This window comes from Danio rerio, chromosome 19 (assembly GCF_052040795.2).
Source record: "Danio rerio strain M-AB ecotype USA chromosome 19, GRCz13ab, whole genome shotgun sequence".
In the NCBI taxonomy this organism is placed as follows: Eukaryota; Metazoa; Chordata; class Actinopteri; order Cypriniformes; family Danionidae; genus Danio; species Danio rerio.
In genome coordinates this window covers 5,017,448-5,042,921 of record NC_141039.2, presented here as the reverse complement: position 1 = coordinate 5,042,921, position 25,474 = coordinate 5,017,448, and the positions used below count along the sequence as shown (strand labels likewise).

Here is a 25,474-nt window from a genome sequence, read left to right as displayed (position 1 = left end):
TGCTTTGAATATCGATTACATGCTTATTTCATTCACATTTAATAAGTGCTTAGAAATAAATGAATTATTATTGTGTTTTTTCTCTTTTATTTATTTTTTCATTATTAAAATGATTTTAAAATTATTAAATATATTTTATTACAAACTAAAACTATAATAATAAAATTACCATTAAAACATCCAATAATTGTATTTTTCCCTTCAGATTAGTCTCATGTCAAAATAATTAGGCAACAATTTAGGGCTTTATTATTGGAAAAAGTGTATTTATTTAATTTATTATTATTATTATTATTGTTATTTTACAATATTATTGATTTAATAACATTTATTCTGGTTCACTGTCTAAACTACCTTGTATTTTTTAACCCAGGCTCATTCTGAAAACGTACCACTATATACATTTCTGAAGAGCACCAAATATGTCCCAGGAGCTATGTTTTTTGCACTTTTTGTTACGCTTTTTGAGATCTCAAATTTCTCTTGCGAATGCCATTCAAGCCTGCTCTTCTTGCGTAAATCCACCAGAGGCCGCTGTCGACTGACCCACGCTCTTCCTTCCCTAAACCCAACCAAAAGTGCTTTCAAAAGCAACGATTGACCAGCGCCCACCCACTTCCCGAAACCCAACCAACAGTTTTAAAAAGCAATCCAGAAAAAGAAAAGCCTTCCCCTGATTTTTACCACGTTTTCAGATTTCACCACTTTCTCACCCTGTTATTTACTTGGTTATTTTATTTTTTGGCTGCTTTCTGGAATTGTTCTGTATCAGACTCTAAACCCGTCATCGTGGTTAAATTCTCTCTGCGCCAACATATGCGGCGAGCCTCTGAACAAACTGGTAACAGTGTGAAAGCCGTCCATACTGAAGTGGTCAGCTGGTAAGCACAAAAAGGAACAGCGTCATACCACCCTGTAGCGTTCGTTTTAAACAGGAAATGCAGCCATACGTACCTCTGGCTACATAATTCACGATCTAGGGCTATATTTTCAGAATGAGCCAATGTTGCTATTTTTAATGCATTTGTAAAAACTGTGACATTAGATGGTGTTGTTTGTGATAAATATGTTATACCGTATAGCCTAAACTGCACCTATAATGTCTACTTAGCCATTATTTAAGTACCATCAATAGCCTCAATTACTATACTACATCATAATAAGGCAGGTATACAATTTTCTGCGTGTTAGAAAAGTGTTTCATCAGCTCGTCCCCTTTGATGCTCTTACCCGTTCCCCAGCAGGACAGGAGCAGTTGGCAGCGGCTGGTTTCTTCTGCTCGGCGCTTGTAGGTTTCGGGGTGGGCAGTGGGACTGGAGGGGCTTCAGTCACCAGAGTTTGTTCACACTGAACCAGAACAGAAAGTGAACAAGGAAACAGAAAGGGACATCAACTGTGTCTGAAACCACTCCCTATTCACTATATAGTGCACTATATCAGCTGTCTGAGTGAACGATTTAATGAAACTGTTCAGTAAAGTTATTTATTTATTTATTTTATGCACTCAATATTATTCTTGCAGCTTGAGAATATTAAACTGAACAAACGAAAGCCTATGGTCGGTTTGAGGATGTTTTTGGTATTTTTTCTTAACTTTGAAGGAGTCAAGAGCCTTGTTGTGTATGAATTGAACCTTGTGTATGAATGCACCGAGTTGCTGCCATGTGATTGGCTGATTAAAAATTTGTGTTAACGTACAGTTGGACAGGTGTACCTAATAAAGTGGCTGTTGAATGTATATATATTAAAAAAAAATATTACTTTAATGATATTTTATTTAATGTTTACATACTACATTTATTTTTTTAACTCAAATGTAGTGAGAAAAAAATGACATTTCAAAATATTAATAAAAGCTAAGCACGACAGGCAGGAGTTTTTTTTCTCTCTCTCTTTGTCATCAAATAGTACGATAAATGTGACAAATGAACATTGACAGTTTATTTATAAAGCCAAAAAGAGCAATTTACCGGATGGAAAATGCAACATTCATGACTAAACTGTCCATTACGGGCTGCTCTCCGGCTTACAAAACGGTAGTCGGCAGCTAGCTCTCTGCAACTCTCTCATGGTCGCCCACTGAAGCTAACCAGGGCTGTGCCCCGTCAGTACCTAGATCAGGGGGGGCCAACCCTGTTCCCGGAAAGCCACCTTCCTGCAGATTTCAGTTGCTACCCATATCAAACACACCTGAACCAATTAATTAGAATATGAACAACACATGATAATTACATACAGGTGTGTTTGATATAGGTTGCAACTGAAATCTGCAGGAACGTGGCTCTCCAGGAACAGGGTTGGCCCCCCCCTGACCTAGATGGTAGACCACAAAGCTAGAAGTGGTATTAATGAGACCAGCAGGGGGCGCTCAATTTGTGGTCTGTGTGTGTCCTAATTCCCCAGTATAGTGTTGGGCAGACCCGGATTGGCTAATCAGGAGGACTGGGAGTATTCCCGGTGGGCCGGTTGTTTTTTGGCCGCAAGGGCCGAGGTCTCTAGCTGCTTGCACTCTCAGCAGTTGCACTTTTTTCATTTATTGATTTATTTGACCTCACTCTTTTTATTCATTATTTTATTTTTTATTTATTTTAATTTATTTTCTCGCAGCCCCTTGAACAAAATGCAGCCTGCAGGTTATTGCTGACGTAATTATAATTTGACCCCAAACCGCGGCACCTTGCTCATCAGCAAAATCATTTAAGAGATACACGAGAGATGACAAATTGTTCTCGGAAGCACAAAGTAATACAAACGCACCATCATATCTGTGCCATTGTGGTCCAGCGGTCAGCATGTTGCATTACAATGCTGCTGACCCGAGTTCGAATCTCACCTGAGAAGTGCTTATTTTTTTTTTATTATTATTATTTTTTTTTATAATATTTATTTAGTGTTAAGACATATAATACTGTTTGGGTTACTTATGTAGGTGTCCATATTTTATTTTTGTTTTTTGTGTGACAATTTGATGAATTTTGCACAGAATATATATTCAGATATTGCAGAAAAGGACATTGTGATGTTTTAAAGAATAGCGTTGGAGATTTAGCTACACTTTAATGTTCTCAGATTTATGAAAAACATTTGAAGTTCTAAAGCAGCTGAGTCCTTGAAAAAGACGTGATTAGTGCAACTGAATTGGAAATGACCTTATTTTAATATAGTCAGTCGTGAACTGATCTTAAGCTTGAAACTCCAGTGCTGAAAAGGAATCCCACTCCGGCCCTGGTGACGGGGACTCTATACTGCTCTGTGAGCAACGTCTTTCGGATGAGACTCGAAAAAGAGTAGGGGTTTAACCCCGTCATCCTGGCCAAATCTGCCCACTGGCCTCTGTCCAGCATAGCCTCCTAACCATCCCCATGTCGTAATTGGCTTTATCACTCAGTCCCCTCTCCACCAATCAGAATGTGTGTGGTGTGCGGTCTGGCGCAATATGTCTGCCGTCGCATCATCCAGGTGGATGCTGCACACTGGTGGTGGATGAGGGTTCCCACAATGTGTAAAGTGCTTTAAGTGCCCAGAAAAGCACTATAAAAATGTAAGTTATTATTATTATTATTATTAGAATAGTGCATTATTTTATCTTTATAACTGTAATATTTCTGTTAGCACTATTAATGATCTGCTTTTAGCAATTTGCTAATCCTAATAGATTTCGTTTCATGATTCCTATTTAAAGGATGAATATTTAGGAGAAAAATTGCACATTTTTAACACCTTAATGATTGTCTACAATCTAACGAAATCTACGAAATTCACACAAAGCATCATGGGACGTTCACTCAACTGTCATACACTATATAAGGATTAGTGAATGAGTGAGCGAGTGTGCGGTTTCATACACAGCTTCAATGTGTTACGCAGAAAAGAAAAAGGAATAGGAGAGCAGCTCCAGAGGAAACTCAGAACACCAGATGATGAAATCTTCATCGAGGACTAAAAAGCAAGACCTCTGAGCTCCTGTACTCTTCAAAAGTGATGTTTTTCTTGCCTGCAGGTGACGTGTTTACATTTCCTTCTTGCAGATCCACAGTAATGAGGCAAGAATAAAAATGTTTGTGATTCAGATGCACTTACTAAGCCACCAGGAATATCGCAACACGTCTCCTGTTCGGACTGTTTACCATCACAGTAGATCACCATCCTCTGCAGGTCAAACTAGAGAGTAAACACGCACACACACAGAGAGAGAAAGGGGAAACTGGTTGAATTAACTGTGATTTAAAACTTTTGAAACATTTTCAGACATTTGGGGTCATTGAGATCTTTTTATCAAATTGTTTTAGTAAGAAATCACTTGTTCTTCTTGTACTTATATAATTCGTGTGATGCAAAGCTGAATTTTCAGAGTAGGTTTATTGTAATTAACTAACTTAACTTAAAAAATTACTTGAACTTAATTTAAATAATGAGGAAAGAAAAAAATATGTTTAATGTAATATACCAATAAACAATAGGTAAAATAAATAATAATTAAAAAATGTGGTGTGTGTGAGAATGAATAAAATCTACAAAATTGCCACGTAATTAAATGAATAAATTAATTAAATTAATGAAATGAATTAATTAAATAAATAAATGATTAAATGAATCTTAAGAAACAATTTTATATGCTGAATTGATGCTAGAGAAATGTAATTGTTTAAAAATAATTTTAAATTATTATAAATTAAAGTATGTCTGCATTATAAATAAATAAAAAAATGTAAATTAAAATATGTCTGCATTATTAATTAAATAAATAAAAATAAATGAATGATTGAATTAATAAATAAATATAAATTTAAAATGTAATGCCTGCATTATAAATAAATATAAATAAATAATTATAAACTAAAATATGTCTGCATTATAAATAAATAAAATAAACGACTGAATAAATAAATAATTATAATTAAAATGTCTGCACTATAAATAAATTAAATCAATAAAAAATTATGAATAAATAAATACTTATAAATCCAAATGTCTGCATTATAAAAAAATAAATAAAAATAAATGAACAAATTAATTAATAAATAATTATAAATTAAAATATGTCTGCATTATAAATGTATTAAATATAATGAAAGATTTAATAAATAATTATGAATTATATGATGTCTGCATTCTAAATAAAGTAAATCAATAAAAAAATGAACGAATGAATTAATAAACAAGTATAAATAAAAATGTGATGTCTGCATTTTAAATCATTAAATCAATAAAAATAAACGAATAAGTAAATGAATGAATAAATAAGTAAATTATTCTAAATTAAAATATGATGTCTGTATTATAAATAAAATAAATCAATTAAAATGAATGAATGAAAGAATAAAAAATTATAAATCAAAATATGTCTACATTATAAATAAATGTTATAAATAAATAAATAATTCTAAATTAAAATATGATGTCTGCATTATAAAAAAATTAAAAAATAAATGAACAAATAAATCAATAACTGAATTAAAATATGTCTGCATTAGAAATAAATTAAATCAATAAAATAAATGAATGAATAAATAATTATAGTTAAAATATGTTTGCATTATAAATAAATTAAATCAATAAAAATAAATAAATAAGTAAATAAATAAATTTATATATAAATAATTATAATTTAAAATATGATGACTGCATTATAAATAAATTAAATCATTAAAATTAATAAATAAATAAATAAGTCTTCAATTCTTAATCCTTAATTCTTCACTGCCACATTGATAAATTTCTTCACACTTGCTTAATCAAAACATGAATAAACCTCAAACACCAGATGCTTACGTCAATAGGAACGCTGTCATAGAGCCTCTTCCCAATGACAGTTTTCCCCTGGATGTCGATGTCTTCTCTTTCCTCGATGGGTAGCGTCTCGATGTGTTTGCAGTCCAGAAAGAGCGACACAGATTTGGAGTCCACCCTCATGCCAATCTTATGCCAGTTACGGTCAAACAGATTGTCCACCTCTGGGTTCCTAAAAACCGCCCGCACCGCATCCTTCGTCAGGCCCACAGCGTTATACTCCACCGCCCTGTTCTCGCCATCCAGACGGATGGACACCTGGACAATATTTGCAGAGTAAATTCAACAATAAAACACAACAAACAATGCAGCACGAGATTGTTATAATTTAGCATTTTTTAATAAGCCTTTATAATAATAATTGATACTAATTCCCTTAAATTTATACAGCGCTTTTCTGGGTAGGCCTACTCAAAGCGCTTTACACTTAATCCAGCATGAGTTATCTAAATATTATCTTAAAATTTGTTTAGTTTTAATTCGCTTCATTGATGATTTTAATAATGTATTCCACACCTGAGGGATGCCATATTTGTCATAGACTTGCCACAGGTACCAGTCTTCCTTACGGGATGTTTTCCTGAACTTAAATGTGGTCACAAAGGCATATTCGTCTGGCAGACCCTGAGGTAACACATCTCTGCAAAACAACAAAGAAACCTCTTGTAATTGACAACAAACGTTAATGACATTGTTCATCGAGTGTTTTCAATATTGAAATGGTTGCTTTCACTTGACATGTTAAACGTGTTTGGCACAAACTGGGAATTTTAATGATCAAAAGTGATTAAAAAATTGTATTACTGCAAAATTAGTGGAAATAAACATACAAATGTCAGGAAAAAGGTGTGCAAAAACAATATTGACTTACTCTGTCTTTTGGACGATGGGCAATGCACCAAGCCGGACGTAAGGAGTCTGACCGGGCTCAAATTTTTCTCCAAGAAAATCTCTTACGTTGAAGAACTCCATCAAATCAAAACCTGTAGCCAACATGAGAAACAAGACCTTTTTTTTTTGTAATTCATTGATTAATTAAACAAACAAACCTGTTGTAGATTATATTTGACATGTCTTTCCATCAATGATCACTAGGTGGAGTCCATGAGACAGCTCAAAAAACATACTTTGTGCTAGGCTAGAGCAGGGGTGTCCAAACTCGGCCCTCCTGGAGAGTTTAGCTCTAACCAGGGACGTTGGTAGGGTCCCCCCAAACCCCCCCGCAATTAGAAGTTCTAATTCACCCTGCTAAAATACCCCCACTTTCTAAAGGTGATCTACTCTAATCTTAATAATATGATTACAAATGGTTTAATAATAAATAAAGGGTTTTTGAATTGACAGTCTTTAACAATAATTGTGAAGCTTTTATACACCAAAAAGGAAAAACACATTGATAAATGAACCCACTTCTCATTTACTAGTCTGTTATGAGCCATATCATACCTCTTGAGTCTCCTATCTCCTCCTGATTTGTAGTATTTGTTTGTTTTTTGAAAATGTAATTACAATATTTGTATTTATTCTGTCACAATAATCAATATATCGACTTATCGCACAACACGTGGACATGACCTCAATCTTTTTTGGTTATGCTATTACCGTTGAAATCAGAATTATTAGCCCCCTGTTTATTTTTTCCCCAATTTCTGTTTAAAAGAGAGGAGATTTTATCAACACATTTCTGAACATAATAGTTTTAGTAACTCATTTCTAATAACTGATTTATTTTATCTTTGCCATGATGACAGTAAATAATATTTGACTAGATATCTTTCAAGACACTTCTATACAGCTTAAAGTGACATTTAAAGGCTTAACTAGGTTAATTAGGTTAATTATGCAGTTTACTGTAATTGAGCAAGTTATTGTATATTGATGGTTTGTTCTGTAGACTATCAGGAAAAAATATATAGCTTAAAGGGGCTAATAATATTGACCTTAAAATGGGTTTTAAAAATGAAAAAAACTGCTTTCATTCTAGCCGAAATAAAACAAATAAAATTTCTCCAGAAGAAAAAATATTATCAGACATACTGTGATAATTTCCTTGCTCTGTTAAACATCATTTGGGGAAAAAAAAAAATCAAAGGGGGTCTAATAATTCTGACTTCAACTGTATTTGGCAACAAAGTGCCTCGACTGACCAATCAACTTCAAGTCTGAAAGTCTTGTAATGGGCAAAGAAAATGGGCATCAATTGTAAAGAAATCACAGTAAAGAGCAAATTACAGTCTGACTGCTCCACTTGTGTTTTACATGTTTTAAAATACATGCTAACATTTCAATTAAGCGAAAGGATTAGCTTTACTTTCCACGCTCTCACACACAAAAACCCATGCCTCTGGGATCCAGCATGACATCATTGTTCGTTTAAAAATAGTAGATCTGTGTGTGTGGATATCAGCCACTAATTAATGCCTCAGATCTGCAGCCAACACTCATTAAACTGCACTTGCTGCACCAGATGTTTTTAAAAAACAACCTTTCATGTGCAATTATGTCACTGGCGCTCCAGCATACGTGTGTGTGTCTGTGTGTGTGTGTGTGTGTGTGTGTGTGTACTGAGGTTGCCAGTTCTGGACTTCTACCCTATTATAGTGGCCAAACCAGGGCAGTCCTATAACCAAATACATAGTCTGTCACCATGGGGATACCAACAAGGGGTCTGGGCGTTACTGGAGAAGCCAGTGAAGGGTGGATGTGGCTTGAATAAAGCATTTAAGGCAAGGTTCTGCAGGTGAATAGTGTAAAAAAATTAAATAAAAATATAGGCGTTTGTTAAGCTGGTTGAACATCTCTTCACATCCTGATCGTGATGATTAAATTAAGTGGTCCACATGTATTTATTATATGTATTTTTAGTATGTGGAAGGTGTAGGAGCAAGAAACATTTGTCCAATCAAAACATTCGGCCCTAACTTTACGATAGGCTGTTCTTCCTGCCTGCCAATATACAGTTGAAGTCAGAATTATTAGCCCCCCTTTGTTTTGTTTTTTTGTTTTTTTAAATATTTGCCAAATGGTGTTAAACAGAGCAAGGAAATTTTCACAGTATGTCTGATAATATTTTTTCTTCTGGAGAAAGTTTATTTGTTTTATTTTGGCTAGAATGAAAGCAGTTTTTAATAATAATAATAAAAAAAAAACATTTTAAGGTCAAAATTATTAGCTCATTGAAGCAATTTTTTCCAATAGTCTACAGAGCAAACCATCACTATACAACAACTTGCTTAATTACCCTAACCTGCCTAGTTACCCTAATTAAGCCTTTAAATGTCACTTTAAGCTGTATCAAAGTGTCTTGAAAAATATGTTTATATATAGACCTTTTTCTTGGAACGCAAAATTACCCATGATGCTTTGTGTGTATGCGCAAGGAGAATGCGAAGAACTTCCGGTCGGCAGCTGATGCGTGTAAACAGTCACATTTGGACAGCTTTGAAACGATAGTTTTAATCTATTTTACCTGCTTTTATCCTCTTTGAACTAATACTGTTGTCCATCAGCGCCATCTCCTGGACTGATCATTTAAAGAAATGCGATCTAATAGGATGGAAAACAGCTGCTGTGAGGCGTTTTCCCCTCGTTGTCAGACGGCATCTTCTGCAGTTTAAATGAAGCCTCGTCATCGCTAAAGTCAACATTTCCTCTTTATTTCAAATATATAACCAGCCCAAACAAATGTAATTCACCAAAATGTTTGACACACACACGTAGCCTGTACTGTGCCACTGACACACTGATTTAATAACTGTGACAAAGTGAAAATATAGGCGAGTGTCATTTCAAAATGACAGAAAAACACAAACCGTGGTGAATACAACACACAAAATAAAACACAAACGGCTCGCGATTAGAATGAACAGCAAATCAGCAGCAGAGGATCAATAACAGACTTTTATTGCTCATTTTTGTAAATTGCACGACTTTCATACCTGTTAAGTTTCATGCCAGTACTCTGGTTTGCTCTTGCTCTCTCTCTCTCTCTATATATATATATGTGTGTGTGTGTGTGTGTTAAAGAGCCGCTGAGCTAACAGCTGACAGGCCGGGAACACACACACACACACACTGTATTTCTGACGGCAGACACGTGAACTAGGAGAACGTTTTTCTCGTATTTCTGACGCGCTTGAACCACATGTGACAGATTATAACGGCTTTAACAGACACATTTCTAAGTTGTGTGTCACAAAAACACTCTGTTATCCATTAAAAACGTTATTGAAACCCATTTTCGGAGCGCAAATTACCAGTTGTACACGTTGTAAACGGAAGTTTTTAGCATTCTACCGGAAGACGCTGGTCTCTATGGCGCTCTCCATGCAGCAGCCATGAAAAAGGTCTACATTTATACAACAGTTCTGTCTGGTTCTCGAATCTGATTGGCTGATAGCCGTGATATATTTAAGTAATATCAGCACCCATACAGCCTCTTTACCCTTTGTGTATTACTCCGCCCACATACAGCCAGAAAAAAGCAGACACTACAGATCTAAAGTTTAAAAGATGCACGCTCAGCTGTTTAACTGTCAGCTTATGATTTCAATCCAAAGCGGAAGAAAGTAGTTCCTCATACAAAAGGTTTTTGAGACTCTCCATGTTTGATTTTGTTTTTATATACACAATTATGCCGTCAAACTGTTGTATAAACGCAATATCACACTCGTAGCAGTGCGATATGGCTGTATATCGGCACTGGTGGGGGCACTAAGGCATGCACGGCTTCCACCAGTGCTGATATACAGCCATATCACACTGCTACTATGCTATACTACTGCTATGTGATATTGCATGTACAGGAAAAAAATTAACCATTGAGATAATTAGACATGGATTACAATAAAAGAAATCCAAAACTTCAGTTGGCAAGAACTGGAGGCTCTTATTTTTGCTAAATTTGCACAATGAAGGGAATAGTTCGACTCAAAAATGATGTTTGCTGTTTGTTCAAACTTCATACACAAAACAGGATAAAACAACACAATTCTTAAGAGTTTTTTGAGGACAACTTAACTGTTTTACGTTCAATCCACTTTAATTTGCAAAAACTAATCAGCTAACTTAATTCCCTTATGTTGTCCCAACACAAATCGATTGCATGGAACCCAGCATTTTTCTTTACAGTGTAAGCCAGGGGATCTCAAAGGGTCGGGACCCCTCGAGGGGTCACGGGACAATGAAGGGGGGTCGCCTGGTGATTTAAAAAAATCTATTTATTATTATTAAATCATATAGGTACATATATATATAGTTACTATAGTAGCTTATAGTTACTAGTTCTATTGGATTGCGACCCCAGTGGTAATTACATTATATTAAAGACACAGCAATAGCGTCAGATGCAGCAGATTGATTTTATAACACTAGGTTAAAGTTTCTGGCCCATTTACCGCACTGACATTAAACGAAGAATATCCCTGGGTGTATTGGTGTGTGTGTGACATTGCATGCAAGGGTTCTGTATTCATAACCAGGATATTGGGGGTCGCGAGTCACTGGCATCGTCCCAAAAGTTTGGGAACCCCTGGTGTAAGCAATTAGACCATTAAAGTAACAAACATTCTGCTATATTCATTATTCACATTTTATTTATGATTTTTTTATGTATTTATTTATGAAAGATTGCTAAACTAGTACATAAGCCAAAGTTAATAATCGTTTTACTGTAAATGTTGGTTTGGGGTTGTCATTTTAGGATGTTTTCTGTTCATTAAAAACACATAAAAAACACTTCACCTCAACCTACTTATATAAAATGAGCTGCAACAACAATTCTTAAGTTTTTTGGGGGGAGAACTTAATTGTTTTATGTTCAATGCACTTAAATTTGCAAAAACTAATAAGTTAACTCAATTCCTCACGTTGTCCCAACACAAATCGATTGTGTGGAAAGTGGCATTTTTTAACAGTGTAAAACATTCTGCTAACTGTTTTTATTATTCTGTCTTATTATTTTTATTAGTATTTATTTATTTTAATATCTTATGACATTTACATTTTACATTTAGTCATTTAGCAGACGCTTTTATCCAAAGCGACTTCCAAATGAGGACAAGGAAACAATTTACACAACTATAAGAGCGACAATGAATAAGTGCTGTAGGCAAGTTTCAGGTCTGTAAAGTCTAAGAAGGAAAGCATTAATAATGTAAGAATTATTATTATTATTTTTTTTTTTTTAAGTACAGTTGGTGGTATAGCCAGAGAGGCAATTGCAGATTAGGAAGTGAAGTGGAGACTAAATAGTTGAGTTTTTAGTCGTTTCTTGAAGACAGCGAGTGACTCTGCGGTTCTGATGCAGTTAGGGAGTTCATTCCACCAACTGGGCAGATTGAGCGCGAGAGGTCGGGAAAGTGTTTTCTTCCCTCTTAGGGATGGAACCACGAGGCGACGTTCATTCACAGAACGCAAGTTTCTGGAGGGCACATAAATCTGCAGATGTGAGAGGAAGATAAGAAGGAGTGCAGCCAGAAATCGCTTTGTAAGCAAACATCAGAGCTTTGAATTTGACGCGAGCAGCAACTGACAGCCAGTGCAAACGGATGAGCAGCGGAGTGACATGTGCTCTTTAAGGTTCATTAAAGACCACTCGTGCTGCTACAATCTGGAGCAGCTGAAGAGGTTTGATAGAGTTAGCTGGAAGCCCGGCTAGAAGAGTGCTTATGACAAATTGTTAAACTAGTTTAACAACCAAAGATAATAATCATTCACTATGGGGATGTTATTTTAGGATATTTCTGTACATTGTAAACACTATGAAAACATGAACAATCTCTAAATTATCATGTGCTTAAAAAGTGTTTGTTTTCCATGCAGTGTCTGGCCTCGAAAGTAGTCTCAGTACTTGAAACACTGATGGTTTGTGTATGCGACGCCTGTGTAGAAAGATCTATTTCACTTGATGAACTTTTGTGTTGTTTTCTTAGGGCAGGTGCGTTCGTGTCAGCAAAGAGGCTCCTTTAAACAGTCTAGAGAGAATGATTATTTAAACTGAAGGGTGTTTGGAGTTAGTGGTAATGTGAGAATGTGACAGTCTGGGCCAGTGTGGGTGTGTGTGTCTGCAGTGAGTAACAGGTGGCAGAGAATGTAGAAAGCAAACACTCTGTAAACAGTCAAGCACAAAAAAAGGCATAAAATAACAAAAGCAACACAAAAATAAATTCATAATTCAAGCTTTTTTTTGTCACGTTCCCTTGTGATTTCAGCCAGGCCAGCATTAGGAGGCCGTTTACACACCGTTGTGCGCCATCTGTGCTGTTTGTCTTAATTGACATCTTTGGCCGTCATGGTACATTTCAGTGCTTTAGCAGGCTCTTGTGACATGAAAGCTGTATCAAGCTTACAAAATTGCTTTCAAAACTATAGGAAAATTGGAGGAATTTATACAGTCTTGCTTAGGCGGAGTAGGTTCTCAAAAGAATAGTTCATAAAATAAAAAAATAAAAATTTCTGCAAAAATACACTAAAATAATACACATATATGTAAGTACACACAATATTTTATTTATACGGAAATTTTAATTATATAGAAAATGGACTTTACTTTCTGTCTGTATTCACTTTTGTTCATGAAAATGAGAACAGTTTGATACAATTTATTAAATGACAGCAATAAAAATGTTTATTTGTAAGTCCACTATCCATGGTTACTATCCATGGTTTCCGCTACATTCATTCTTCCATGGCGGGGCGCCAAAAATTCATCCCGCCACGGCTACATTACGGCTTCTCATTCAAAACATTTAATTTTTTTATAGCGGGTAATAATCGCAACAAAACGTATTAAAGGGTGTAAGAAGCTAAATTATCATATGCATTTGTTTATATGACAAAGCATGCTTTTTCTCTCAAGAAGGTCCATACTGACTACAAAGGCAGATACTGATAAGATCAGGGCCTGTTGTGTGGACTTTGGGGGTTTTATGGTGTGGTCACATGTTGATTGGTCAGTTTGAATGTCTCAGCATTGGAGGTCACATGGTCAAGAAAGATACAAAATAGTTGGTAAACTCGAGCTCAGTCTTTTTTTCCTGCCCTCTCTTTTCCTGGCCTGCTTCTCTCCTACTCTGCTCCTCTCCTCCTCTGGAGTCTTCTCTAACTCTACTGCAATCAGGCTTTTGGGCCTGCTCTCTTTGTCTCTCTCTTCCTCCCTCCGTGTCTCTCCTTCTCCCTCTGATAACTTTAATTTTACATTTAAGCTGGGTACAATTTATACCATATGTTTTATCCTTTCATATTTTATCATTTTATATAATTCAATTGTAACCATAGAGAATTATTGTCATTAAATCATTTCATTTTCAAGTATTTGTGAATTACTTTTGATTTAACATCAACACTTCATTGTTCCTTATAGCAATACAATACAATCACATAACATCAACGCTCTCCCACATTTATAGCTATTAATACTGCCCTTATTTCCGTTTTTGGTATGAGATTGCAGAAGAATGGTTTGACTAGAAATGTACAGTTTTTTACCATCATGCTGATCACTTTTTAGTCACTCGGCAGAACTACAGTTCGAACCGCTGTGGTTTAAAGACCGTTCTTACAAGGGTAAGTGAATTATAAAAGTGAGAACTTTTGTGTAACCGTGCTGTGCGTCATTTGTTTACCCTTTAAGGTTACGTGCTGACTGACTGGCTGACTGACAGGCGCGTGATGCGTGAGGCCAGCAAACACGACGTATAGCCGTTTCACTTTACCTCAGGAGGCATTAATCCTATTCTGTAGGTCTATTGGAGACATTCATAAATATTCCTCGGAAATCTAATAAATGCTGGAGACATACTCGTTACATAAACGCACTATATCGCACCCAGCAGCGCTGGTTTGAGAGCGCACATAAAGATCTGCGCACTCTTGAAGCGGCTAATATTTGAGGGGCCGTGTAAGAAGTTTTGTGCACGAGCAGAGGAAATCGAGATTCGCATGATCGTAGGCTGTTACATAAATGCGACCCGACTTCTAATACTGCGCTCACGACATTTGTCACTGAAATAATGACGCCACAGGTAGTTGGTAGATCTGTGTAAAAAATGGCCTGCCGCCATCTGGAAAAAAACCCTGGAGGAAACCCTGCTATCAGTAAACTAATACTGTTACAACTTTTTTTAAATGGGTTGCCAGAACCAAAATTGGAATGTGTGTTTATTTAAAAGAAAAAAAAAACATATAAAAGTCACGAGGAACACATTAAATAATGTTTGTATTTTCTAAAATATTTTCTGTAATGAAAAACAAGTCAAGGTAAATTTAGAAATCCCTACTTTCTTTTTTTATTTGTGTTAGATTGAGAATGCACAAAATTTAAATTAATTTACAGTTTATTTGCGTCTCTAAAAGTGTATGATGGTAAAAATTAGACGTATCCAGGTGTTCTCGGTGCACATTTTGAGTGTAATGTATTCACTGGAGCTGTTTGTTTGATTTCGCACCATGTTCTGTTCTTCCTCCAGCTGTTGGCGTCTCATCAACTCATTTCCACCACTCTCTGTTTGTCTCTGCGTCTCTATGCGCCAGGCACAACTCTCTCCCAGTAGCGTTTCTAAGCCTGGAGGAACCTCGCATGGCCAACAGGACCTGTAATTTGGGCCTGGCGAGTGAAAGCATATAATCACTAGCGAGTCTTAATTTAAACAGTGAGAGAGAGCGAGCGAGGAAGGCTGGAGCGGGTTTGTGGCACGGCACAGATGAGCGAGTTACGACGCCGGTCTTTGATCCAAACACATGGACACTTCAGCGCACAACGCAACTCTGTGGAAACAAGCCCTCTGAAGTGAAAGATGTCACCGCATGAGAACGCTGCGACAGTGCTTTAACATAATCACAGTGGGTCAGCGTGACGAACATCAATATGGATGAAGCAAGTGTCTTTAATCCAGACATATGTGCTTAACTGATGTCCTGATGGGTTTTTTTCCCGCACAGCATTTAACTCATTTGTGCTCAAATTTTTAAAAATGGTTGGCTTTTTTAAAAACATATATCCTTGTTAGTAGTTTCCTATGAATATGTTTGCATTTTTTTTCAAACTTTTGATTATTTTCAAGAAAATCACATTTAAATATCCTGAAACTGTAGTTGCCGGTGGGCAAATATGTGACGCCCGAACTGACCCTCGGTTCGGGTTTAATTATCTTAGTCAAGGTTGGGCCGAGCCGGGCTTGGGTTGCGCAGTAAATGAATACACGTGTTATGCATTTCTATAAGCACGAGAAAGTAATCAAATCATTTGTTACAACATTAAAGCCAGTCCAAAAAGAACGGTCATTCTAGCCACTAAGGTATTTCGAAGGTCGCTCATGCACTGCGTATTCGGGTGGAGTTCTAAACAGCAATGTACGTACAGCAAGCTTACAGGGAAGATGAGGAGGTCACTCGCTACATTGAAACTGCTGTCATGGAAAATTAAATGGATGTTCTTGGCTGGTAGACGATGAACAAACAATCCTACCCAAAACGTGCAAAATTAGCCAGATCAGAACTCTGCATCTCGGCCTGTAGCAGCAGCAGCAGTGAAAGGGTGTTCAGTGCTGCTGGACGCACCATTAGTAAGCGCAGAACTGCGCTAAAGCCATTTACAGTGGATTCAATAATGTTCCTCCACAAAACACGTAGCCAAATTTTGGTAAATAAACTTTTTTAAATTATAAATAAATATTAATTCAACCATAAAATCATAATGTAGTCAGAGTAGACAGGCTAATGTTGGCATTAGGCTATTCTTTTATTATTCAGCTTCACCGTCGCCTTAAGGCCAGATTGTGAAGAAACAAATCTCGCAGAGCCTTTATCTTAATTTCGCCCTTGCCAAATACCCGTCCTAATTTAGGATTTATTTTAATTTAATTTAGATTTTATTTTTTATTTAGAGTGCTGAGATGTTACAGAGGACTTATTTTACTTCTTTGTTCCAACTTCCAACTGGCCTATATTCTGTGTTTGTTATGAATAAATTATGTAAAATCATATAAATGACTCATTCTTGAAAAAAGGCAAAAGAACAGTGTGCCTGTGCACATTTGAATAATGTCGGGCTATAAACGGGTTCGGGCTTTATTAGGGGTGTAACAGTTCACAAAAATCACGGTTCAGTTTACAGAGGTGTCACGGTTCGGTACGTTTTCGATACAGCAAAAAAAGAAAAAAGCCAGAGGATTTCTCTGATTTAAATTTTTTATGTAACATCATAAAAGTATGATCCTGTTTTTTTTTTATTTTTTATTTTTTTACTTTAAACAGTGATAGAGCTATACTTCCAGGGTTTCTGCTTAGCACCAAATAAAACAAAACCTTCTTTATACTCAAAACCAAAAAGCTTCCCATAAAAAAATAAATATAATATTGTAGCAGTTAAAGAAATAAAAAGCAAAGAACGATTTAGTTTGTATATGGAACTCTGTTTCAATCAATTTTTAAGTATTTTTTTTATTTTCAGAAGGATGAGTGTCCACCTGCACGAGCAGCCAGGCTGACACAGAAGCTAGCAAGATTGCTAATGAGTGCATGCTTTAATAAAGTCATATTCTGAGTTCAAAAGCGATGGTCTACTGTTAAACATGAAAGCGGGGAAGGCAGCATGTTGTCTGCCACGTCATTTAGGATGCCATGTTGAGCGTTGTTGCGTGAAATCATTATATTTTGTACTTATTCCCTTTTATCTTTTTAGATGTTAGTCTGAATTGAATCATTCGGTTTGTAATGTGTGCCGAGCCGAAAGTCTCATACCGAACGATTCAATACGAATACGCGTATCGTTACAACCTTAGACTTATAAAGCTATCAATCAAAATGTACCTGTCGGGCTCCTAGTTTTTATGGCCCCTTCACAGCTCTAGTCTGAAGGTAGCTTCATTGGAATTCTGTAGGGGGCACTATTAAGTAATTTTGCCAGTTAGCAACCTATCTTACATTACAAAAAAGGGTTTGATTCTCGGGCAGTGAGTATATAAACCAATACACCCCATTGTGTTGGAGGGGATATCTTCCAATTGCACTTTAAATGTATTTTATGAAAGTAATTCCATAAAGTTTCATTAATACCCAGGTAGCAAAGAATTCTGGCCCAGATTTGGCATAAAGCTAGGACTCCAGGCATTTGTCCAGCACTGGCAGACCGCATGTGGGCCAACAATGGCTTGGCAGAGGTAGCACAGACTATAAGGTGGCACACAAGACTTGAGATAGATGTCAAATGTATTATTTGGCCCAGATGGTAAAAATATATATGTGGGCCACGTAAGTTTGGTCCTTCTTGACCCACTTTTAAAATACAATGCAATTATGTCTAAAGTAAAGAAAAAGTTCTACCAATCAGGTCGCTTACGAAAAAACACGCATACAGTATAGTGCGCCTAAAGTGAAATGCTTAATGGGTTTATCAAATTAATTGCAGTCGTGACACACCAACATATCTGGCCCAGTTTAGGCCCAGTTATGGGTTATTACCTTGGTTGAGACTTGGCCCAGATATGGTCCAAGTTTGGTTCTTGTATAAAAGCCAGACTTGGTCCAATCATGTACCATAATTCACTGCTGCATGTGGGCCAAGCTAAAGCTGATTGTGTGAGACAGATCTGGGCCAGAAAAACATTCCATGTAAGTTTGTCCTATATTGACCCACTTTTAAAATACATTTAAATTATTTTTGAGAAAAGAAAAAAATTCTACCAATCAGGTCACTTCGAGAAAAAGCACAGCCATAAAGTGAAATGCTTCATGGGATTATCAATTTCATTGCAGTCCTGACCAGGGCCGGAGCAAGCTGAACTGCCGCTCTAGGCAAAGGACGGTTATGCCGCCCTCAACCCTAAAGTGAAAGCGAGGTGGGGTGTCGAGGGAGCTGTCGCGGACGGTGGTGAGGGTAGTGTCGCAGACACCGCCCTAGACGCTGATATAACTGAGGGCGCGGGTGGTGAGGGTAGTGTCGCAGACGCCGTCCTAGACGTGGATATAACTGAGGGTGCGGGTGGTAAGGGTAGTGTCGCAGACGCCGTCCTAGATGTGGATATAACTGAGGGTGCGGGTGGTGAGGGTAGTGTCGCAGACGCCGTCCTAGATGTGGATATAACTGAGGGTGCGGGTGGTGAGGGTAGTGTCGCAGACGCCGTCCTAGATGTGGATATAACTGAGGGCGCGGGTGGTGAGGGTAGTGTCGCGGATGCCGCCCTAGACGCGGATATAAGGGCGGGAGAGGTGAGGGTTGTGTCGGGGACGCCGCCCTCTGTATTCTGCCGCCCTAGGTGGCCGCCTAGGTCGCCTCTATGGACGCGCTGGCCCTGGTCCTGACACACCAACATATCTGGCCCAGCTCAGGCCCAGTTATGAATTATTAACTTAGCTGAGACTTGGCCCAGATATGGTCCAAGTTTGGCCCTTGAAGCCAGACATGGTCCAATCATGTACCGTAATTCACTGCGCCATGTGGGCCAAGTTAAAGCTGATTGCGTGGGCCAGATCTAGGCCAGAAAAATTTTGCTATGTGGGTAGTGGCTTGTAGTATAGATAGTAATTCAACTTTTCTGAAGTTGTATGAACCATGTAATTGAATTCGTGCAGTACTTACAGCCGACCAATGAACCTTGATTTGTTGTTGTGTTGCAAATGATAAGTAAAAATGAAAACAGCTTGCAAAACTGAGACACTTTCAGAACAAAAGACTGAGAAGAGTCAGATTCAGATACTGTATGCTGATCGATGAGAATTTCAGAGATAGCTTTTGGAAATGCAATTTACTGTATTCCCGCTTGAGCTTTGCAAACGTTACACATTCCTCAAACTGCACCAGAGATTTATCTACTTTCCAAACGCAGTCCAATTTTTTAGGGGGCGAGGGTGGGCGAATCAACACTTAAGAGGGCACAATTATAACAAGCTTTTTGTCATTAATTGAACTCAAACTCAAGTCAGCAAAGTTGAGTCCATTTTGGCCTTGCTTTAGCAATGTTCAGAAACAGCATGCAGATGTTGGCAGCTTCAACATCTGTGAAAATCTCATGATGTGAACCTGGAATTTCCCTGAAGACATAGTGTTGTTCTTGTGAATATCACAGATTACAGGAGCAAGACACCATAATTAACACTTACAGCCACCAAAGGAGGAGAGATCTAGTCTAGTCAGTGCAATCCCAAAGAACCACATCCAAACAGTACTAAGCAGATAAGATGATCGAAACAAAGAGGAATGCACAGTGACCCACAAACATTCAGACGCAAACCTTCAAACTCGACTTAAATCCCAAGACAACACTTGTTATCATTGTAAGTTGTATAATTATAGTCAAACAGACAACATTTGAGAAAAGTTTAAAAACGGTGCAAAAAAAAAGCAGTATTTAACAGCATACATCTAGATTTGAACTATGTCAGAGTTATGAATGTGACGTTTGCTCTACAAACTTGATTCTTTAACTCACAGAGAATGTAACTTTAACTTTATGTTGAAACATCTGTTCATTCAGCTTGAAAAATAGGTATTGCACATGGTCACCATTTTTCTCAGAAAACATTTTTCTAAATGTGCTGTTGCCTTGAAATTTTCACCACATGTTGGTAGCAACTAAACAAATTCATATATTTATGCAAAGAAAATAAATCTAATTAGTTTACAAATTAAGTTATGCATAATAAAATGAAATGACGCAGGGAAAAAGAATTGAACACATGAAGAACGGGAGGTGTAGAAAGGCATGGAAAGCTCAGACAGCAGTTGTCCTGCTAGAAGTAGCCATTAGAAGATGAGTACACTGTGATCATAAAGGGATGGACATGGTCAGCAACAATACTTAGGTAGGCTGTGGTGTTGACACGATGCTCAATTGGTAATAATGGGACCAAAGTGTGTTAAGAAAATAACCCCCACACCATTACACCACCAGCCTGAACCATTGATACAAGGCAGGATGGATTCATGCTGTCATATTGTTAATGCCAAATTCAGACCCGACCATCCGAATGTCACAGCAGAAATGGAAACTCATCAGACCAGGCAACATTTCTCCAATCTTCTATTGTCCATATTTTGTGAACCTGTGTGAATTGTAGCCTCAGTTTCCAGGAGTGCCACCTGGTGTGGTCTTCTGCTGCTTTAGCCCATCTGCCTCAAGGTTGGATGTGTTCTGCGTTCAGAGATGCTCTTCTGCAGCTCACTGCCAGGGTAAACCCTAGAGATGATTGTGTGTGAAAATCCAAGTAGATCAGCAGTTTCTAAAATACTCAGACCAGCCCGTCTGGCACCAACAGCCATGACACATTCAAAGTCACTTAAATCAGCTTTCTTCCTTGTTCTAATGCTCGGTTCGAACTGCAGCAGATCGTCTTAACTTTGTCTATATGCCTAAATGCATTAAGTTGCTGCCATGGCTTGCTTTAACAAGCAGTTGGATGGGTGTACCTAATAAAGTGGCCAGTGAGTGTATGTGAATTAAACTGCACAACCCAAAATAAATAATGCTAATCTAATAAGAGTTTTTTTTATGACATTTTTGCATTTATAAGGAAAAACTTGGTTTTGTATGTGACATCTCTCTGTTACAGATGTGAAAGATTTGTAATTGTCACTTGTGTGAATTGTAAATCAAATCAAATTGTTTGAAAATGTTAACAGAGAGATCTTTTGAGCATTTTTACAGTACTGTAAAATACAAGCCTACACAAACAACTAAGAAAGGGGTTTGCTGATTTGGTGAAAGCATTTTGTTTTTCATGGCAAGGTTGAGACATTCATGGCAACTGCTCATAGACATTTATTTTCAGATTTCAGATCAGATTTTAGTCATTAAAACATGACCAAAACTGGTCTACTGGCTTGAACCCAATAGAGGGAAATCTATCAAGCTCTTCTAATCTTATAAAAGAGAAATGTGGAAGTCTTGGTATTACCGTGATTTGGGACAGAGAACTTGGAGCACAGAATCACAGCTTTGATTGGGATTAAATTTGGCAAAACATTTCAGTTTCATCTACAAATCCTGCCCACCAATTGATAAACTACAATGTAGTGCATAGAAACTATTATACACCTCTAAAAGGTTTTAGAATGAAACTTATTTCTTCACCTGTTTGTGCTAAATGTAACACTGGGGTCATGGGTAGTTTTTTTCATGTTTTCTGGGAATGTCTCCCAATCTAGAATTTTTGGGTTAACGTTTCCACCATCTTGTCGCAAATTCTGTAAATAACCATTGATCCTGAACCTTGCCTTTTTCTATTAAATGATGATTCTTCAGTAATCCTGACTTTGAATCAAAAACGAACTTTTTTTTCTCAGGATTAACAGACGCAAAGAAAACAATCATCAGTTCCTGGTTCCCTCGTAATCTCCTGTCAGTCCAGCAATGGTTGCTGTCATGACTGTCTGTGTCCACCAGATGCCACTGTAGTTCGCCAGCAACTAACAGCAAACTACAGTGGTTAAAGAACTACAAGTCCATACATTCCTTCATGCACACACCCGGTCTTCCATCTATACTGATTTGCAATACACAGCTGTCTCCGTTTTCCTGTTGATTTCTGGATTATATTTACAGTCATTTTTCCATTGTTCGTCCTTGTTGATATGTTGTTCCTGATATGTGTTTTGAATCTTGTCATAGTTCCAGAGCCTTGTTCCAGTTATTCTGTCGTAGTTCCTTGTTTTGTTTGTTTATTGTTATTTTGTCACTTTTTTTTTTACTTTTTTTACCGCACGATCATCATCATTAAATTGCACTTGGATCTTCCACCTTTTTGTCTCCGTCCCTTCAACAAAACGTGACAATTTTATAGACTTTGTTCAACTAGAACAGTCCAGTGCCTTAATTAACAAAGCAAAGATTTCAACAATCCTTCATTGGAACCAAATACATGACAATTTGATCTCCATTATTAAAACTTAAGTGATTTAATTTAACAACATAGGAGAAACAATTAAGATGTCTCAGGATGTAGGTGACAGTAAACGCCTATATTTACAGGTTTCTGTATGCATATATGTATATATTCATATAGCTGTGTTAGTTTGTGTACATATTTAATTTGTAATTTTTTTGTTTCATATTGTTATCAACCATGCCATACACATTGCACCAAGTCAATGTTGAGAAATTCTGTCTATTACCATTGTTGATAACCATGTTGATTATAAATACAAAGTTTAAGTAAAAAAATAAATAAAAAATGTGACCAAAACTCAAAGTTTGGGAAATACAGTAGTACAGTATCTGTATACGCCACTGAATCAGTCCCTCTACACACACACACACACACACCACCATACAGCTCCAGATTGTATAGTCATTAGCAAGCACAGGTAGGCTCTTTTTCTCCGTTTGAGTCTGGTTTTTAACTTTAGGTTGATGAATTTGAGTGGGCGTCTCGCAGAGGAACTCAGAACCCCCTGAAGACCCAAACACAACATCCTCCAGATCTGTGTAATCACTAAAAAACACTCCACGTTTCTCAGAACCGAGAAGGGCAAAAGATCTCTTATTTCGAAAGCTCAGTGTCTCGCTGCGATGTTTCATGTTTTAAAGCGCGACCTTCGGGGAAAACAAAGCTTTACTTCTGATCCAAAAGCACTTCAAATGTAGAAACTAGGTTTGTAGTTTGTGGTATTAATACTTGTATCCATGTAAAAAAAGACTGGGAGTCCATATGTCAAAATCATTATACCGTGCCCTTCTTCGTTTATTTTGACCTTTAATCGGAATATAATATGCTAGGGATGACTTTCTTGTAACTCTGTAACTATGTGAGGAGGAAACACTTGCATTTCATCACATCTTAAGATGAAACAGAAACAGTTTATAGTGGTGTGTATATTAAAATATCATGAAGTACTATAACAGTGCATGATAAATTGAGTTACTGTCTCCTAAAAGTAACAAGTGATTCTGAATATATCTGCACAATATATTGAAAAATGTATCATTAGCACGATAACAGTATATGCAATGTCCATATCCAGGGCCAGAGTGGGACTCCTTTTTAGCTCTGGAGTTTCAAGCCTAAGACCGGCCCACCTCAGTCGACAAACGACTATATTAAAATAACTTTATTTCCAATTCAGTTTCAAATGACACTAATAAGTCTTTTTGAAAGACACAGCTGCTTTAGAACTTCCAATGTTTTTCATAAATACGAGAACATAAATTCTTTAGTTTTCACAAAAAAAAATAAAAAATTATATATATATATATATATATATATATATATATATATATATATATATATATATATATATATATATATATATGTATATATATATATGTATGTATTTATAGTTGAATGCATTAATTATTCCTTAACATTAGAATTTATTTGTCATTTCATAATAATTCAAACTAACATTTAATACGAGCATTTCCTGCAAACAGTGATTGAAAGCTTAGGTCAGGGGTGTCCAAACTTTTTGGGCCGAGGGCCAGATGCAAAGAAAAAAAAAGTTGTCCCGGGCCATATATTACATACATTACACAGACACGTGCATATATATATATATATGTGTATATATATATATATATATATATATATATATATATATATATATATATATATATATATATATATATATATATATATATATATATATATAAATATATATATATATACATATATATATATATATATATATATATATATATATATATATATATATATATATATATATATATTTGTGTGTGTGTGTGTGTGTGTGTGTGTGTATGAATGTATGTATGTGTGTGTGTGTGTGTGTGTGTGTGTTATGGAATTATTTTAATTTGTTATTTTAATTCATCGTCCAACTGTGTTTCTAGAAAGACTTTTGTATTTAAAATCTTGAATCTTCTCTGGGCAAATTACACTTGCAACACTCATCCTTTATAAGTTCTCCTTCAGTGAAAGGTTTCCTGTGCTGTGCGATTATCTGGGCTACATCATAACTAGCCAGCGTAGAATTTTCTTGCACTTTATTAGCACAAAAAAAAAAACTGCTGTTGTTGAGCTGATAAGCCAGCTGCTATTTGTTTTACTTTTTGATCTCGTTCGGCACGTTCGTGTAAAAGCTGAAGGCCTAATGTTTTATTTTATAATGTCTTTTAATATTATTTTCCTTCATTACTGCAACTGATTCCTGGCAAATTAAACAGACACATATTCCACTGACCTCTGTGAAGAAATATTCTTTGCCCCATTGTGACTGAAATTTCCTGCACTCACTGTTGATTTTCCTTTTTCTTGCTTGTGCCATGGCTCGCCAAAACGTGATTATGAATTATGTTTCTTTCAGCTTGTTCGGTTCGTTTTACTTCATAACAGGAACTGCTGCCTAATTGAAGGCATGTAATAGCGACACCCGGTGGTTATTTATTGAATTACGTTCATTTTTGTATAGCGGGCCAGATTCTATTACTATTCATTAAAAGCCTCGCGGGCGGCCACAAAACTGATCGTGGGCCGCAGATGTATGAAAGTAATTCAGTAGCAATACTCGAGAGCTTGCAAATGTAAATGTGAGCACTTGTGATAAGAATATTTGTATGTGTAGGTTGAAATGTACACTTATAGCTCTGATGTGAACAGCTGAAATCCTCGATTTGCACACACACACAACAATCCACACACTTGTGTTTTGAATTGGAAGTTGCAGATTAATAGTTGTGTATTTGTAAAATGTCATTCACAAATACAAAGTGACAGACACACGTGTGCAAGG

The 25,474-nt window shown here is 36.6% G+C and overlaps 1 protein-coding gene across 7 annotated transcripts in view; it reads right to left on the bottom strand.

Annotated features, from left to right (window-relative positions):
* Positions 1 to 25,474, bottom strand: part of col22a1 (collagen, type XXII, alpha 1) — a 129,798-nt gene that overhangs the window by 68,503 nt on the left and 35,821 nt on the right. For 5 of the 7 annotated variants that reach the window (XR_015515655.1, XR_015515654.1, XR_015515656.1 and 2 more), the window contains 5 exon segments: positions 6,662 to 6,773; positions 6,307 to 6,430; positions 5,773 to 6,048; positions 4,081 to 4,161; positions 1,231 to 1,347 (listed from right to left, as the gene is read on the bottom strand). Coding sequence is in view for 3 of the 7 variants with exons in the window: in XM_087293833.1 (XP_087149959.1) it covers positions 1,231 to 1,347; positions 4,081 to 4,161; positions 5,773 to 6,048; positions 6,307 to 6,430; positions 6,662 to 6,773 (710 nt within the window). In the remaining 4 variants the exon portion in view is untranslated. 7 annotated transcript variants of the gene reach the window in all.